The sequence below is a fragment of the Stegastes partitus genome, unplaced genomic scaffold (assembly GCF_000690725.1).
Source record: "Stegastes partitus isolate 25-593 unplaced genomic scaffold, Stegastes_partitus-1.0.2 Scaffold2148, whole genome shotgun sequence".
NCBI classification, from domain to species: Eukaryota; Metazoa; Chordata; class Actinopteri; family Pomacentridae; genus Stegastes; species Stegastes partitus.
The window spans coordinates 83,298-99,736 of record NW_007579879.1 but is presented as its reverse complement, the minus strand read 5'-3'; the positions used below and the strand labels follow the sequence as shown (position 1 = coordinate 99,736).

Below are 16,439 nucleotides of genomic sequence, written 5' to 3'. Positions count from 1 at the left end.
ACATAAACCACCCACATCAGGATGACGAAATATCAAAATAGAAGTGGCGACACAGTTCTTGGAAACTGCAAAGTCATTTTTATACTGAAGTGAGAACGTCAGCAGGCACTTCTGATTACATCTGTGACATCGAGGTCAAGGTTGTTTTTTGGAAAAAGCAGTGGTGGGCAAGAGCTGCAGCTTAAATAAACTTAGTTGCGTTCCTTGAGCCCACACACTGAATATACAATCACTGTAAAAAGCATTCTTCCCCCTTGAAAGTTCTCTCCTCATGGCCAATTTAATTTGGCTTTTTTTTTTTTTAAGTTATGTTTTTGGCCTTTATTATATAGAACAGTTGAGAGAGAGACAGGAAAGTGGGGGAGAAGAACGGGGAAGGACCTGCAGCAAAGGGCCATGAGTGGGATTCGACCCATGGCCGCTGCTTCGGGGACTGTAGCCTCTGTACATGTGTCGCCAGCTCAACCAGTTGAACTATAGCAAAAAAAAAACAAAAAAAACCTCACAAATATAGACTCTTTGGTGTCAAAGTGAGAACATATTTCTACTGAGGAATGTCATTTAATTAAAAATGTCAAACCTCTTAAATTCCTGTCAAAAAGCCAAATTAGACTGACCATTATTCAAGGTTAAAGCAATAAAGGAATAAAGCAAAACTTGCAAGAGGTGTGAATGCTTTTAATGGGCACCGTAGACGAACGATGTAGCCACCGTGATGGCACCCAATGGTTTGTAGACCACTGCTTCAAAGTTTAGAGTTTTGAGTTTGACTGTCACCATCCTGTGTTTTTAAAACTGGATGTGAGGAGTAAGGATGCTACGCACAGTGGTACGGTAGCATAAGCTGCTTTATCATGTAATTCCCTCTAACTGAGATCAAAAGTTACAAAATTAACATCCTGCTGTTTTGAAAGAGACTTAAAACCAGTGACCGAGACCCTAAACTCATAAGAAAAATGTTAACGGATTGAACAGACTTGCCTTAGACTTACTGAGTTACTTACTTAGTTAGACTTAGGACTTATCTTTGCCAACAGAAGAGTCTCCCTCCACTTAAAAGCAATTAAAGTAATTCTGCTTTACTTATCAGACCTGAAGGCTGCGTCCATTTTTTTATAAACAGTCGATGATGCAATAAAGGAAAATCTTCAGTGACTCGGACAGAACTAAGTCATATAATGAAGGTGTATTTTAGATGTAGTTATAAATACTGAAGGGCAAACCACCTTCTACAGTATCACACTCACAAATACCCATCGTCCGCCTTCAGGCCACGACTTCACGGTGTCTGCAGGCCGGACGCTGCTGCTCCCCTGCAAAGGCTCCTCCAGACCCAAACAAAAGTGGATCCGTCAGAAGGAGGGAGGCAGGCGGGAGGTCATCTTTACCCGCTTCAAGGACGGGACAGTGAAATCAGAGACGGACGGCGGCCGGCTGAGCTTCGCCCACGACGCCCTGCAGATCCAGGATCTGCAGCTGGAGGACAGTGGAGAGTATCTGTGCAACGGAATCCTGCAGGCCAGAGTCGGCGTCCTGACAGGCGGGTTATTAATGACTTATGTGGTCATCTTTTAGCTACAACACAGGAGGTGACATAAATGAATCTGAAATATTGATGATAAGTGTTTATTACAACAGCCTTAATGTTGTGGTTTTATTATTCTGACCTGTTTTAGATTCATTGTTCTGCATTTTACACATTTGTGTTTGTTGGAAATCCTTCACTATGCCCATAATAATTATTTACAGATTACAAATGTCGTAATTTTGAAACTTGCATTTACATAAAGAAATGTAACTTTTTTTTTGGTGGTCACTGTGTCAAAACCATATCAAACATCATCTGATTGTGCATTTGACATTTAAAATGACTTTTGACCATCAACTCACACAAAATGTTCTGTTTTTAAGGAACGTGTTGAGCAGCTGTTGTAGTTTTAAACATCATTGTGTTGTACTTGACTGATGGAATTTAAATTTGAATTCATTTCCTTTACTTATCAGTGCAACCTGAGCCAACCAGCATCCCATCATCCACCAGTACAACGTCTACTGTGATGAAAACAGGTGGCAGTTTTTTCTCTTTAACACCGGATTGCAGATTTTTTTTAAACACACTTTTGTCTGTGTTCAAAGAGGCAGCCAAAATGAAAGAACACCAGTAAGGATCAAATAAGTTGGAGTTTTCAAGCAAACCTGGCAGCCACGTCTTAAAATCACTGCATAGAATCAGTACATATGAAAAGATGAGACATTATGGATGTTAAGAAACTTTCACTTCTGTTAGAAAGTTTTAAAACTTTGGAGAAAACTTCAAATTGATTTTTATTCTAAAAATCTGTTGATTTTATTCAAATATTTTTTGGGGACCAGAAACATGAAGGAATCTAGATTGGAAAGAAAAAATAACACAGAATTTATACAATGTGTGTTTCATGTCTATCAGATGTGGTTGAAACAAAGAAGAAAGAGAAGAAGAGGCCAGAGAACGGTGGGTCGGCCTCCACCTGCAGCACAAACACTCACCGTCTCCCATAACTCACATTTTCAGTCAAGATGTCGGTGCGTTCGCTGACCAGATGTTCTGTCTGTTGTGGCTCTCAGCTCTGCTGCTGGTTGCCATCGTGGGTTTGGGGTTGATGATCCTGTTCATGGCGGCCGTCTGCGTTTTACTGACCAGCATGAAGTGCAGGAGGAGGAAGAAATGCAAATATGCAGGTAAACGGGCTGAAATATGGAACACCATGAGTGTCATTGTTTTTATGTTGGGCACATTTTAACACAGTAGATTTTAGATTTAACTGAAACAAATGATAAGATATTAACTTTAACATCTTTTTGAATTCTTTACAATAATGTAAAAAGAACAAACAACATATAAAAATTGGTTTGAGATGGCTGAAGAGTAAAAAGACAAAAAAAAAATCAAATTAAAAATGCAAAAACTTAAGAAAATAATTAATTCCATAACTCATTTAACCAATGTTCTCTTATAAAATGTATTTGTGACATAAAAATCATAATGAAAGTCTCGTGCACGCTGATCTCAGATGAAACAAGGCGAAACCACAGACTCTCTAAAAGGAAGTGGATCTGTTTTGAAAGACAGTTATACATTTATTCTCCTGTATATTTTCGGCTTAAAAGAGGATGTTGAAAGCGAAGCAGACAAAGACGGGTTGAAAATATAAAGATTCTCACAGACGACATTTCACAAATAAACCACCCACTTCATGATGACAAATATGAAAGTGGAAGTGACAACAGTTTTTGTTTTAGTCCTCTCAACAGTGTTTTCTTGTAAAATGTATTTGTTACAGATTTGTTTTTGCCCATTTCAGCAACTGCTTATCTTAATCAGCTACTTGTTTTCTCGTAATTTTCTAAAGAAGGAAGAAAACAGTGGTAAGAGGGGTAAAAATAAAATACATAGAATTTGTTAAATAATCTTTAAAGTTTTTGTCATTTACATCTCCTGGTAATTTCTCGCAATTTTTTAAGCATGAAAAAAAATGGCAATGAGAGGGGCTTAAAAGTGAAACACCCCACTGATTCAGGAATGTAAAACTCTTATTAAAAACTGAAATTAAATGAAATGAAAATGAAGAATTAATTCATGTGACAAACTTATTTTCTTCACAATGTTCTATACAATATAAAACGCACAACAGCGTTTTATATTGCTCATTATTTTTGCACATATTAGCTATACTTTACCATTAACATCTACATTCCTCAGATATATATATGAAGAATATTAGGGATATTTGTTGTTATACATTGTAAATATAGAAACTTCTAACAGCCATCATGAAAACATTCTATAAAAGAAAACGTTTGCAGTTTTGTTTTGTTTTTTTACCTGCTGAAAAGTGACATTTTTAACATATAAGAGCATTTTCTGATGCTTACATATGACTATGTTGGACAATTAGCAAAAGAATGATGTCTTATTTACTATCCTTAAATAAACACATGTAAAGAATTGTTATTGTTACTGAAACAGCAGATGTATAATTATGGAAAGTTCACAGTTATTTCTATTGGAATAACAGTGAAACATTCAACACAATTATGCCAGTTTGCAGATGATGGTGTGGTATTTACGACTATTGTCGCCTCTCCGCTGTTTCCTCTGCAGCAGCACTGAGACATGAAGACACGGAGCTGCAGCCGTGGAAGACGTCCAGCGGACAAACCGGTAACGTCTCAGACCTCCGAACACTGCGATAACCTGAGATCTGTTCACAGGGGATCTAATGAAATCTGTCTGCAGAGTGTGAGGCGACTGAGAGTCCGTCCCCGCCGGAGGAGACCATCCATTACGCCTCTCTGGGCCGACAGAACTGGAGGGAGAGACCCAGCAGGACTCCACCGGATCAGAGCCCCCACAGCGTGATCTACTCGTCTGTCATCACCAGACCTGCTGCCAGATAGAAACACGTCGAGTCCACCTCATTCATGCCGACTTTCTCCGTTTGTTTTTGTCTCTGTTCAGCAGCTTGCTTTACTCCACGTGCATCGTCTCTTTTGTGTCAGCACAAACCCCCTTATGGATTATTCCATCTGAAATCATCTGCTCCACCATCTCTGATTTACGTACAACTTCATCACAAACTAAACTAATCTTTATCTTGAATATATCAAACACTGTGATAAAATGTTTTTAAAAATTCCTGGTCAACCCAAAAACTGCACCATAACTGGGTTTTAAATAATCAGGGGCGTTCTTCTCAACCATCTGTGATTTACTTACTCATCATGAACTATGGATATTTTAAATAGTATGTGTGGCTGAATATATAAAGTACTTTGTGAGATCATTTAAAAAAAGTCCTTCAACTCCAAAAATATGCCTAAAGTGGGTTGACAGGCAATTTTTGAAAATATTTTGTCTCAGTGTTTGATATAATTTCCCAAATATCTTTATTAATATTCACATTTTATGCCATATAAAAAGTGAGGCAAATCAGAGACAGTTGACAAATAAAATGTTCGAAAAATGTGATAGTTTCAGATAGAATTATCCTTAAAAGTGTGATTTTTATTATACTAGTTTAATTAAAGTGTAAAAATTGCCAGAAATCCAAAATCCAAAATGTAGACATATTAAGTGATTATCAGTCAATATATTCTTGTGAATCAGTTCAAAGTTAAATAAAACTAAATAAAATATTGTGTCACAGTTTATCTGCAACACTAAATAATCTAACTGTAATACAGTTCGCATATGTGCAAAATGGGTTTTTGTGTCTTTTTTTTTTAGATAAAGGTTTTTGAAGCTCCACATTTGGATGTTACTATAAATAAAAGCATATTAAGTGTATTTACAGATGACTAAAGAGACAACAGATTTAAAAACTCTGCAGCACAAAGTAAAAACTACATTTCCTGTCTGTTGGTTTCTGTATAAATGATTTCATGAAACATTTTTATTGTTGGGAAGATTAAAAAAAGCTCATAACTTGAATATGTCATTGACAGCTTCCTCTACATGTCTGTTAATAGCAGAGTGAAGTTTGAGGTTTTTGCTCCTTTAGACGTTTCACGAAATCTGACTTTAGCTTTTATTTCACATTATTTTCACATACTTCAAGCCATTTTAAGTCCTGTTTCCTCTCATGTACCAATGTAGTTTAACAAATTGATATCAAAGGAAGTAAATGAGAAAGAACGAGGCGAATAATTCTGGTCAAACCCTCTCTTAGTCCACAAATACACCTTAAAATGATTAAAGTGTTGTAGTGTAAATGTGCACAGAAATAATAAGGTCAGAATACACACCTGCCTATTAAATGTGCACACAGCGTTTGAAGGTCCAGATGGTGTCGCATCGCACAATGAACATTTGAAAAAAAATGTGACACAAAATCAAAATATAAAACACAACAAAAAAATACATACTATCAGTAGAGCCAGGTTTCGATTTGATCGATGAAGTTACGAAAGTTAAAAAACACAGTTTGTGATATCAGATGAGTTTATTGGAAAAAGGATACAAACTGTCGCTACTCATACAAACACAGTTGATGCTACAATTAAGCATTTATACACAGTAAAAAATAAACTTTCTGTTGCTGTGTGGCTCATAAGAGACATTTTACATTCTTCTGTGCAGCATATGTACATGACAGCTAGTTAGAAGTAAAGTAGATCATCATTTCAAGAACATTCTACTGCTTTTAATGTTGAAGAAACAACAAAATAGCAATGAAGAAGCTTAGACATGTCAAAAACAAAGTCTTATTTATGTGGCGAGCGGGGCGTGCGGGGGCGCTACTAATAGATTGCCTAAATAATGGACTAAGGGGGAATGTGTTGACCGAGAAAGCCACCTGGGTTTAAGGTTCTCACACAGGGAACCGACCTACTCCTTGTTCACACACACAGCAAAGCACACAGGTTCGCAACACACTGGGGGGAGACGTGGTTCTACATTATAAAAAAATAGATTTCATTTTCGAACAATAGTTAAAATACATTGATAGAATTTAAAATATAGAATTTAAATCACCAAAATCCCACATCCCACGAGGCAGATTCAAATGAAAACTAAGGAAAACCATGCAAAGCTAAGGAGAACTCAAGAAAACCATGCAAAACAAAAGAAATAAACTCAAGCAATATTAATCTTTGCAAACACATGTAAAAATAACGAAAACAAACTCAAAATACAAAGCAAAACAAAATCACACAAACTAAACAAGGCAACACTAAGCCAAACACAGGTAACAAACAAAAACAGCAAACCAAATGAAGCGAAGCCAAGCAACAAAAAAGCTAAGCTAAGCAAGGCAAACTTAAACAAAATATAACACAACAAACCAAAATAATACAAAAACAATATTACAAAAGCAAGACAAAGAATGCTGCCATGCAAGGCGAGGGCAAAGTGGAGCAGAGTAAAAAGATGCAAGCAGAGCAAAGCAGCAGAGCGACACCACCCAGAGCAAGCCGCAGAGAGACGGCGATGCTAACGGCGATGCTAACGGCGGCAAAGCGGCGGCGCGCCGCTAACCCGGCAAAGCAGCAGCGGTCCCATTATTCAGCCACACCTTCCAGTCACAGCCTCTGTTCAATAAGTCTAAGTTAACCCTAACCCTAACCCTATAAACCAACAGATAGATAAAACTAAGTCAGACTGTTTACCTACCGTTCAGCTGTGTTCAGTTAGCACCTGAAGGAGAGGGACACACTCTTATGTAGCGGCAACAGCAAATGACACCCAAATTGCACTGGCCAACAGGCAGCCGCGAGCCAAACGTGCCGGCACGGTGTCCGTGGCACATGCGGCTACAATAAAAGAACACCAATTACCATAGAGCATGTAAATGAGGCAAGATGCTGGCGAAGCAGCCACTGCTACGTTACCTGCGTGGAGCGCCGCCGGTACCTGACAACCAAGAGCAAGGCGACCCGGAAGTGGGCAGTCTCATAGTCAAGAGCGAGAGACACCAAGATGGGCACCGCACCCTTATAAGGAGTGGAGGCGGACCTCAAGCGGTGATAGGCTGAATAGCATTCTCACATTAGGTGCAGAAATTAGGCTTCATCCTGCCACAATCACATAGTTTACAGAGTTTTTTTTCTCCAGCATGTTGGCAGCAAATCTGTCGCTTAAATCAAACAAAGCTTTTCTTTTGAATAAGAAGTTGATAAAATGTCTTGTGCTTGTTTAGAAAAGTATTTCTTTGCCTGCTAATTTAGTTTTTTTGTTGTTTTGCTTGTGCATCAGTTCGAAACTCAGTGTTTTCTATCATATATGATCAAAATGAAAGCAGCCAATCTGTACCTTTTGTAGCTAAAACCAGCAAATGTTTCACTTTTCTGTTTAAAAATCCTCCAAATAGCAGCTTTGAGAAAATGTACACAAATTAAACATCGACACGTCTGGAATGGTGCGATGGCTTTTGGTAGCAATTCATCACACAGCTTTTACAAAATTGGTATAAAAAAACAAAAAAACAAAAACACACATGATGTGATAAATGTATTTATGATATAATACTACATTCCAACATTAATTTATTAAAAAGATATTTTTAAAAGTAATTTCATTTATTATATCATTAATAATCAATCTTGTAATACTTTGTCCAGTATGACGGTGAAACAGGTTTTACACGATCATTTCTGTATTAAATGAGCCTGCAGACACCCTACATACATAATGTAATGCAGGATATGAGAATATTAAGAACTTCTGTCTTTATTTACATTTTATGGGTAAAGAGGAGACTTTTTTCCCCCCACTAAAGTGCCCAGGCAGCAACTTTAAAAATCTACCGCTGTCCTGCAGCGCCCCCTGGTGTCTGCACGCCAACAACTTGTTGACATGTAAACAAAAGTTGCTTATAAACTAAAGCTTGTGATCACATAAATCTTCATCTTTAAGTTGTTAGGAACCCCTAACCAACCAAAATGTGAAATCAGAAGCTTATAAATGCTGCTGTTGTCTTGTAATTAAAAATTATATAATAATTGTTATTGGATTTTTATGATATCTGAGTGCACTATGTGGTCATTAAAAGTAGCTTAAAGGTTTGTGCAAATCATTTAATAGCTAAATAAATTAAGTATTCATCCTTAACTATTATTATTGTTGTTGTTGTTGTTGTTGTTGTTATGTAAGGAGTAAGCGAAATCACAGCGCAGTTGGTGTCATCGTCTTAAAAGGTAATGAAAATGTGTGGTCATGTGATCACTTCTTTGGATTCTTGCGACCGATGACTGCAGAGTAAGTGACGTTCTCTTCAACCAACCCGGGTCCTCGCCTGCCGGAGGGGCGGGGCTTGTCTGGATGCCTCAGACTGGAATAATGCAGCAAGTCTTCCTGCAAAAAGGTAGATCAGATTTTACCGCAGGTTCCCGCGAATCTAACACAAAAAGACTGCAATTAAAACAAATTCGTGTCTTTCTGTTTTTTAGCCATTCATAAATTTTCTGTTTCAAAATAAAAGCTGGGACATAAAAATGTAGTGATACATGATTTTTTTTAAAAATAGACGATGTGGAGTGTGGATAGAAAACCTGGTGTTTTGCAGAAACTTAACACACTCAGGTTTAAAAGAAAGACAGAATAAAGAGTTTGTCACATTTCATTATTAAATGTGTACATAGTAATTAACCATTATCTCCAGCCAAATATTTACAGGATGTTTACTAAACTTTAGAATAATAAAAAAAAAAAAAAAGCTCATACACATTTAGGACGTCACAAAGACTAGATAAACCAACAATAGATGCAAAATCACACAAAATTAGTCAAATATAAATCTTAAAAACAATCTTAGGTGCACCACATGAAACAAAAGCTCTTCATACGTCTTAAACCCTTTGTATCTTTTTTTGGCAGCTTCTGCTGTACAACAATAAAACTGTTTATTACCTGAAGAATCTCATCTTTGTTTTCTTTGTTTAGCTGAGCTTCATTTATATTATTTGCTGCCTGAATCCGGTTAACTTCAGGCGAAAACTGCAAAATTACATGGAAGGGTTACTATGACACTTCATAGTAACAAATAACACCTGGTAAAGATTTTAAAGTGTCTTCAGATGCACTGATTTAGTTCATTTAGTTTATTTTGGCTGCCAACAACTCAAAAAACCTATGATTGTTGTACAAAGAGACAGGCAGTGGGCGTCTTTTCTGTTTATTGGAGACAAATCAGAGTTTTAAACTCACAATGTGAATATGTACTGACCTCTGTGACCTTCCGACTGGTGTCCCGTCCGTCTGGATTACAGCAGCAGCCAGCTGGTTTACCTGAAGACAAAAGGGATGGTAGGCGAGTCAGAGGATCACCTGAGTTAGGTCAGTAGTTAAAATTTAACTTGAGTGATTCAGAGTAAGTGAGTCGACGGTGTGGGGAGTTTTGAAAACATGAAATCAGTAACAAGAAGGGATTTACCGTTAAATATGTTAGAAAACCATTTGGTCAATGATTTTTGTCAATAATAATGATCATTTGAATTTCCATTTCCATTCCAAATTTTTCTAATTCAATTGAATTTCCCTTCTGGAATAAATAAAGTATTTTTCATTTTTCATTTGTTGCACCCAGAGCTCCAAATCCCCCAAAGTTTCTTAAGTTCTACCATCTGAACAGGGACTTTTTGGGGGTTAATTAATTTAAAACTTGGTGCTTAATTACTGACAAACAAAAAGAAACCATACATCAGGGTTTATTAACTGTATGTTATTCTCCAGGATAATCCAAAGTGTGAATGTGTGAAAGACGTGATGAAGTGTGGACTTGATGAAAATGCAGTGCAGTGGAAATGTGTGCGATGAAAGAATGAAAATTTCACATTTATCCAAGGAATTAACAAAAAAAGACTACTTTTCTTCTACATCTCCCGGTTCATGAGTTATTGCAAAAATGGCAAAAAAAAAATTTTAAAAATTAAAAAATACAATCAAGACGATGGGAGGTCACATTGCAGCGCTATAGTTGCCTCTGTTTTTTTTTTTTTTTTTTACAGTCTGGGAAGAATCGCTCCTTATTTGATATCAAGTTTAAACATATTTTAGAAAAAAAGCATGTCTTGTTTCCTTTGGGACAAAAGAATTCTAATTTTTTTAATGCAATTTGCATGAAACCTGTATGAAGTGGACAACCACAGCCAAAAAAATCACAGAAGAAACTGAGAAAACATTTTTGAAAAGGACATACAATCTGTTTCTCAGTTGTAACTGTTATTTTTTAAACAAAACTTTACTAACTTGCTTTAATAATATGCTAATCCCATATGCTGATTTCTCTTAAATCTTGGAATGATCTAATCTTATACAATCAAAGAGGTACCAGACAATCTCTGCTCTAACAGAAACTCCACCCTGATTCCAGACCAGGCTCTGACTTACAGGAAATATAAATGAAAGTGAAAGTATGACAGAGAAAATAGGGCAAGCTGTTTTGCCGGAGCAGACGACAGAAAGTGAGCTCTTCCTTTTCTACAGGCTCTTCCAGAAAAACTCTGCAAACTCAGAAAAGATAAAAAGAAGACTGAAGGAGGGGTAAAGTTCCTCGTTTACTGCCTTTCTTTCAGCAACATGCCGGACCCTAAGCTGTGTCTGGAGGCTCTCTCAGCTCTCTCTGGCTGCAATGTCGAGTCCACTACCGGAGCCTCCCAGCTCAGCCCGCAGGATGTTGTCAACATCGTGGCCCTAAAGGAGTATTACAGACAGCAGGGGTTCAAACAGCTGGAGTATCCCAGCTTAGGGACTTTATCCCTGCAGGACATGGACGAGGCGGACATGTACAGCTCCCCCCCAGCGCTGACCGCAGGCCCTGAGCAGAGCCTCAGAACCACAGTGAAGATAAACCCTGAAGACTTCTTTCATCCGCAGTTCGACTACGACTTCACCAACATAAAGGTGAGGCCTGGTTTATCTGCTCAAAGCTCACACGCCTTATATCAGATTTTATGGCCATGTTTTATGTTTGTCTGCCACTGAGCTGCAGAATGATTAGTCAGTGGATTAACATTAATACCAGGACAAAGTTGGTGTTAATACAATAACTACTGGTTTAGAGTTCATTGTATTTTGTGCTGTTGCTTCACTGAACTGTCAAAGGTGAATATGACATGATGATTTAAAAAGGAAATGTCTCATCAAAGAATATAAGACTAAGAATATGGATAGGTTGTTTTTCACTGTAGGAACTCGTAGCCTTTGTGCCTGTTCCAGTCACAGGAACCTGTAGAAGCTCTTTCAGGGTCATTTGTGGGATGGAAAAAAATGTACATCCTCCATTGGTCCTGAAAAACTATTGTGCAGCTCCTGACCCTAATTGTTTAAGTTCGAAGACAAATGCTGGTTGGTTACATTTGGAGAGCCCAACAAACACCATTTTTCTTCCTTTTCTATGTCCTTGTCAAGAGATGATTTTTTTATGTGTAGGATCACCAACAACAATGTACAGTTCACCGTATAGGCTAACAAACCTCCATTGTTCTATTTCCTACATAGAACTGGAGTTACATCCAAAAGCAATTTGCCAAACACAAAGACCAAATAGGCCAATTAGGAAGCTGTTCCTATGAATGTTCTTACAACCTCACACCTGCCTGAGTTCCTACAGTAGAAACAGCACTAATAAGGCTTTCATGCAGTACTTGTTAGTTTCCATACCAGACACACTTTGGTCTCTACCAGAAAACCATTTTTTTCTTTCATCTCTAACTTTAAACCCCTCTGCTGACCTCCAGGACGGCGACAAGACGTTCCTGCGTGGCAACGAGCAGTACGTTCGTCCCTGTGGGTGGAACCGGGTCGCCCTGCGCGTCATCAAGAAGTACGATGGCGGGGACGGTTGGCTAGGGACGGGGAATGACGCCTGGCCCGTCTCCTACCAAGGATACAACATGGACGGCTCCCTTGGCATCATCCTGACTCATGAAGGGAACCCCAAAGATGAGCCGGCTTTTCTGGATGCAGCTGCCGCCGCCGTGGTCGCCGAGGGCACCAGAGGCAGGGGCGCGTACTCCACACCGGACATCAAGATGGCGGAGAAGCACTGCAAGACATTCAAGTCCAAAGTGGACGGGAAGACGTACAAAGTGGTTCTTCAGAACCGCATCAACCCGGACAAAAGGGTGAAGTGCCAGAGAGATAATGTCTGGTTGGTGTACGTCCCGGAAGAATGCAACGACGTCCAAAAGAGGGCCATCGTGCAGGAGTCCATCCGTCCGTACGGGCTGCTGCTGAAGGCGGCGTGAACCAGGATACTTATTAACCCACTTCTTTAGCAAATTCTTCCTGACGTCTACTTATTATTAACAATAAAACCTCACAAAAAAATGATTTCATGGTTTTGTTTGTTGTTTTGAAAAATCGTGTTTACTGGAACAACATAATGGAAATGCCCAAGTAAACCACAAGTACCTCAACAATTGGACCTAAGTACAGTGCTTGAGTTGCTCAAGCAATTTTCAATTTCCAATTTGCTTTAAAACGCACATTTTTTCTTAGGGAATTTATGTTGCTGTATATTGAGTTTTGTTTTTAAGAAGCTCTGCACATATCAGTCTAACTGAAGGACTATGATTGTAAGATTGACGGTTGTAACTGCAGCAAGGTGTAACTGTGGAAAAACAAAATTAGGCAAAAAGTAGAAGTGTTTAAAGCCCGTTGAATCTGACAGGTTGACTTATGCTGCCATCTATTGATATTTAGTCATACCAAAATGTATTTACCTAGTTTTTATTCCTTATTGCACATAACTGAAATATGATGTCAACTTGTCTGTGGTGGTTTTATTACTCTAACAGTACATATATCAGGAAATCAAATGGCTTAATCTGCACCAAGGCGATGATCTGGATTTGATTTATTGCCACACTGGATGAAAATGTTGCTATGAGTTATGATGGCACTGTACTGATGTTTTTCATAGCATCATTACTTATTATTCATTGCAATTGTTTGTAATTTTAAAGAATTCTCTCATAGACTTTATGATTAAGTGTCTGTAGTCCATTCAGCTGAAAGGACTACAGCTCCCTAATGGAGGGCCAATCAGTTCTTCCTGCTTCTCTTGCATGTTTTTAATGTATGTGTGTACCAACATATGAATGAATCTAAAGGGAGAGAGTGTAGATCCTGGTGTGATGGTCATCTCTTATTTGACACTATGACAAACTGTAATGAGTTTTTTTTTTCATATTTGGAATTATTGACATTATAAATTCTAAAATCTTTTAAATAAAAAGTATAAAACTAATTTTAAAAATTGTAAACATATTTTGTGTTGCTTAACGCTGCCTTTTATTGCATTTAATATTCAGAAAGCAAATATGCCTTCACAGCTCACTATTTCTTTTTTAAAACTTTATTGAATTTGGAAAGCCAAACTGCCAGAGCCGGTTAACCTTGTTTTCATACATGACAGTGTTGAACCTGAGTTTAAACATGACACACCTCAAAACTACATTCTTCAACAGCCGATTATCCTCTGCTTTATCAATATCACCAGCTGTTTAGATGTTCCTTTTAGTGTTTGATTTTGTTGTTTTGTAGGATTACTACTCATGTTCAAACAGAGCATACAAACCACAGCGCAAAAACAAGCGAAAAACTTCTGCATTCAAAATTTTACTTATATAAAAGTTTGCAAGCATTAGCATTAAGTATATTCAAAATACCAAACTTAAAATTATTTGTCATGCAAAACTGCTAGTCAACAAGTACATCTTCAATGATGCAGCTGAATGTTGGTTGTTGAATTTATGAAACAGCAGCGCAAGTTTTAAGGTGATTATATTTGGATTAGTTATTATAATCTGCAGTGTAACTCAATAAATAGTAGTGGACAATAAATTCAGCAAGATCAAGTAAATTGCAAGTGTAAGTACCTCACCGTGCACCATTCGGTTTAAAAAATTATAAAACAGGATTCCACTCTTTTGCATGCACCATAAAAAAAAAAACTTGTAATACGAGTATATTTGCACAATTGATTCTGAAGTTGAATCTTGTAGTTAGTTGTGTGGGCAATGTGGCAGTTCTTGTAGCCTACCAATAGGGGGCAATACAGCTCTATAAATAGCAGACATTGGTAAGACACTGAATTATCAGTGTGATGAATTACTATTAAATACTTGATTAAAAGTAAAAGTTCTGCAGTAAAAAGTTCTACTAATTGTATAAAGCATTGTGCTTCACTGCCTTTGACCTCAGATTTAATGACACTTCATGAAGATCAAATCCACGGCTGAGCTGTTGTTTTGCACTAGAGGTGTACTGAATAAAGTGTTGGCTGAGCGTAGAAGTGAAAGAAAGCACAAAGATAAAAAAACCAACCACACACCTGAGCACAGGTAGAATCCGACCACGCACATAAAACAGAAGGCCAATAATCCTGGAAGAACGCAGATCCCCAGACTCCAACATGGCAGCTTCATTCTGCCACTGCTGGACTCCCCGTCGACTCCTATAGAAAGAGAAACAACAGCAGCGAACTGATCGATCAATTGGTAGTTTTACATTTGACGTTCCTGTAGAACTCTTCACATTTGTTTATGCGCAGGTGAATAAAAGCCCTCTTGCCCCGAGGTGTGCACTGCAGCTAAAAAACAGACTTCATTTTTAGGAAATCTTTCATTTTCATTTTCATGTGGACCACAGACAGAGAGAGCAAATGAAGGTTTAATCGCAAAGTTTTGAAATCTAAATTAAACACTTTTCATAATTCTGTTTTCAAGGACCTGCAACCTTTGCTACATATGAAACATAGAAATAACATACAGCAGCTAACGTAAGTAAACCCAGAAAAGAAAATAACTCTCTCTGTCTCGTAATGTTATCAATAAAAACTATATCCAAAACCTCATTCAGTGACTTGGAAACGATAGCACGTTCAGACACTCAATGTACTCAATGCACTTTAGAGTGCATCTTTGGCTAACGAGAGCAATTGATTCCAACCAAACAAAACTGTAAATAACAATGAGCTTACATTCTAAAGGTAACTGTTGATTTATCTGCATTGAAATGGGTAAGGCTTTGTTTACCAGTTAGCCTTTAGCCTTGCCCTCTTTCTCCCATGCTTCTGGTTGTGTTTAACCAGAGAGGTTAAGGAATAACTAGTTTGTTAACATTCTGCAAACTCAGAGGGTTTAAAAAAAAATAATAATAATTTTAGCTAATGGGAGCTTCACAACAAAATAATAATTACTGCACTAGGATGTAACCAGGTAAAGAAGCTTCAAAAAGCGCTTTTCCTTTTTTTTTTTTTTTAGGTAAAGTAAAAATAATCTTTTTAAAATTGAGAACAAAGAGGTGTTCAGTTTTTACTGTCTAGTGCAGTAAAAAATCATTTGCTTTAAAAATTCAGAGCAATTAACCAAAGAGCTTTGGGGCTTTTTGCAACATACCCGACTGAGAAAAAAAAAAAAAAAAACTCTAAAAAAAGTATTTCCTGCCAACCTGGCCGGACAGTTTATAATAAACACGACCCCGACTAAAACCACAGCTTTCCACCTAAATGTCACCATCAGGTTTGTCTTGTTTTTTCCTGAGCTAAGCCAGAAACTGGTTCACTTTAACCTCTGAAACTATGATGCGCACACGATTGTGCCTATATTTACAAAAAAAATAGTTTGTTTAAGCTTTATTCAAACACCATACACCTTGTTTTTTTTAAAGTCTGTTGGAGATCCTGATGTTTGTAGCAATAGTAAGGGCATTTTATGAGATATTTCCCAAATCTGACAACTAAATCGTTACCAAACAATTTCTTCACCAATATGTTTGTAAAGGTGTGTAATAACATGCCTTAAAATGTTGAAGTTCAACTCCTGTGGGAAACCTTAAAAAAAAAAACCTGCTCAAGTCAGGGTACCGATAAATGATTGTCGAAAAATCGATTTTTATTACAATCAGCCTTGAGTAACTTATGAGGGATCAAATCAGGGTTTGTTCATGATTCTGA

General features: G+C 37.6%; 3 protein-coding genes across 3 annotated transcripts in view; 2 read left to right on the top strand and 1 right to left on the bottom strand.

Annotated features, from left to right (window-relative positions):
- The first annotated feature begins 715 nt into the window (after nt 1-715).
- On the top strand, nt 716-4,751 carry LOC103374123 (uncharacterized). Its single transcript, XM_008304159.1, has 7 exons — nt 716-728; nt 1,271-1,540; nt 2,005-2,067; nt 2,447-2,491; nt 2,605-2,718; nt 4,142-4,201; nt 4,277-4,751. The coding sequence occupies exons 1-7, from the start codon at nt 716-718 to the stop codon at nt 4,435-4,437; spliced, it is 726 nt and encodes a 241-aa protein (XP_008302381.1). The 3' UTR covers nt 4,438-4,751.
- Nucleotides 4,752-7,606: 2,855 nt separating this feature from the next.
- Nucleotides 7,607-16,439, bottom strand: part of LOC103374121 (uncharacterized) — a 14,814-nt gene continuing 5,981 nt past the window's right edge. The window contains exons 3-5 of the mRNA XM_008304158.1: nt 14,817-14,939; nt 9,705-9,766; nt 7,607-8,833 (exon numbers count right to left, since the gene is read on the bottom strand). Of these exons, the coding sequence (XP_008302380.1) occupies nt 8,702-8,833; nt 9,705-9,766; nt 14,817-14,939 (317 nt within the window). The 3' untranslated portion in view covers nt 7,607-8,701. The remainder of the gene's footprint in view (nt 8,834-9,704; nt 9,767-14,816; nt 14,940-16,439) is intronic.
- On the top strand, nt 10,892-13,605 carry LOC103374120 (uncharacterized). The gene is made up of 2 exons (XM_008304157.1): nt 10,892-11,380; nt 12,217-13,605. Exons 1-2 carry the CDS (start codon nt 11,057-11,059, stop codon nt 12,724-12,726), a joined length of 834 nt encoding a protein of 277 aa, XP_008302379.1. The 5' UTR covers nt 10,892-11,056; the 3' UTR covers nt 12,727-13,605.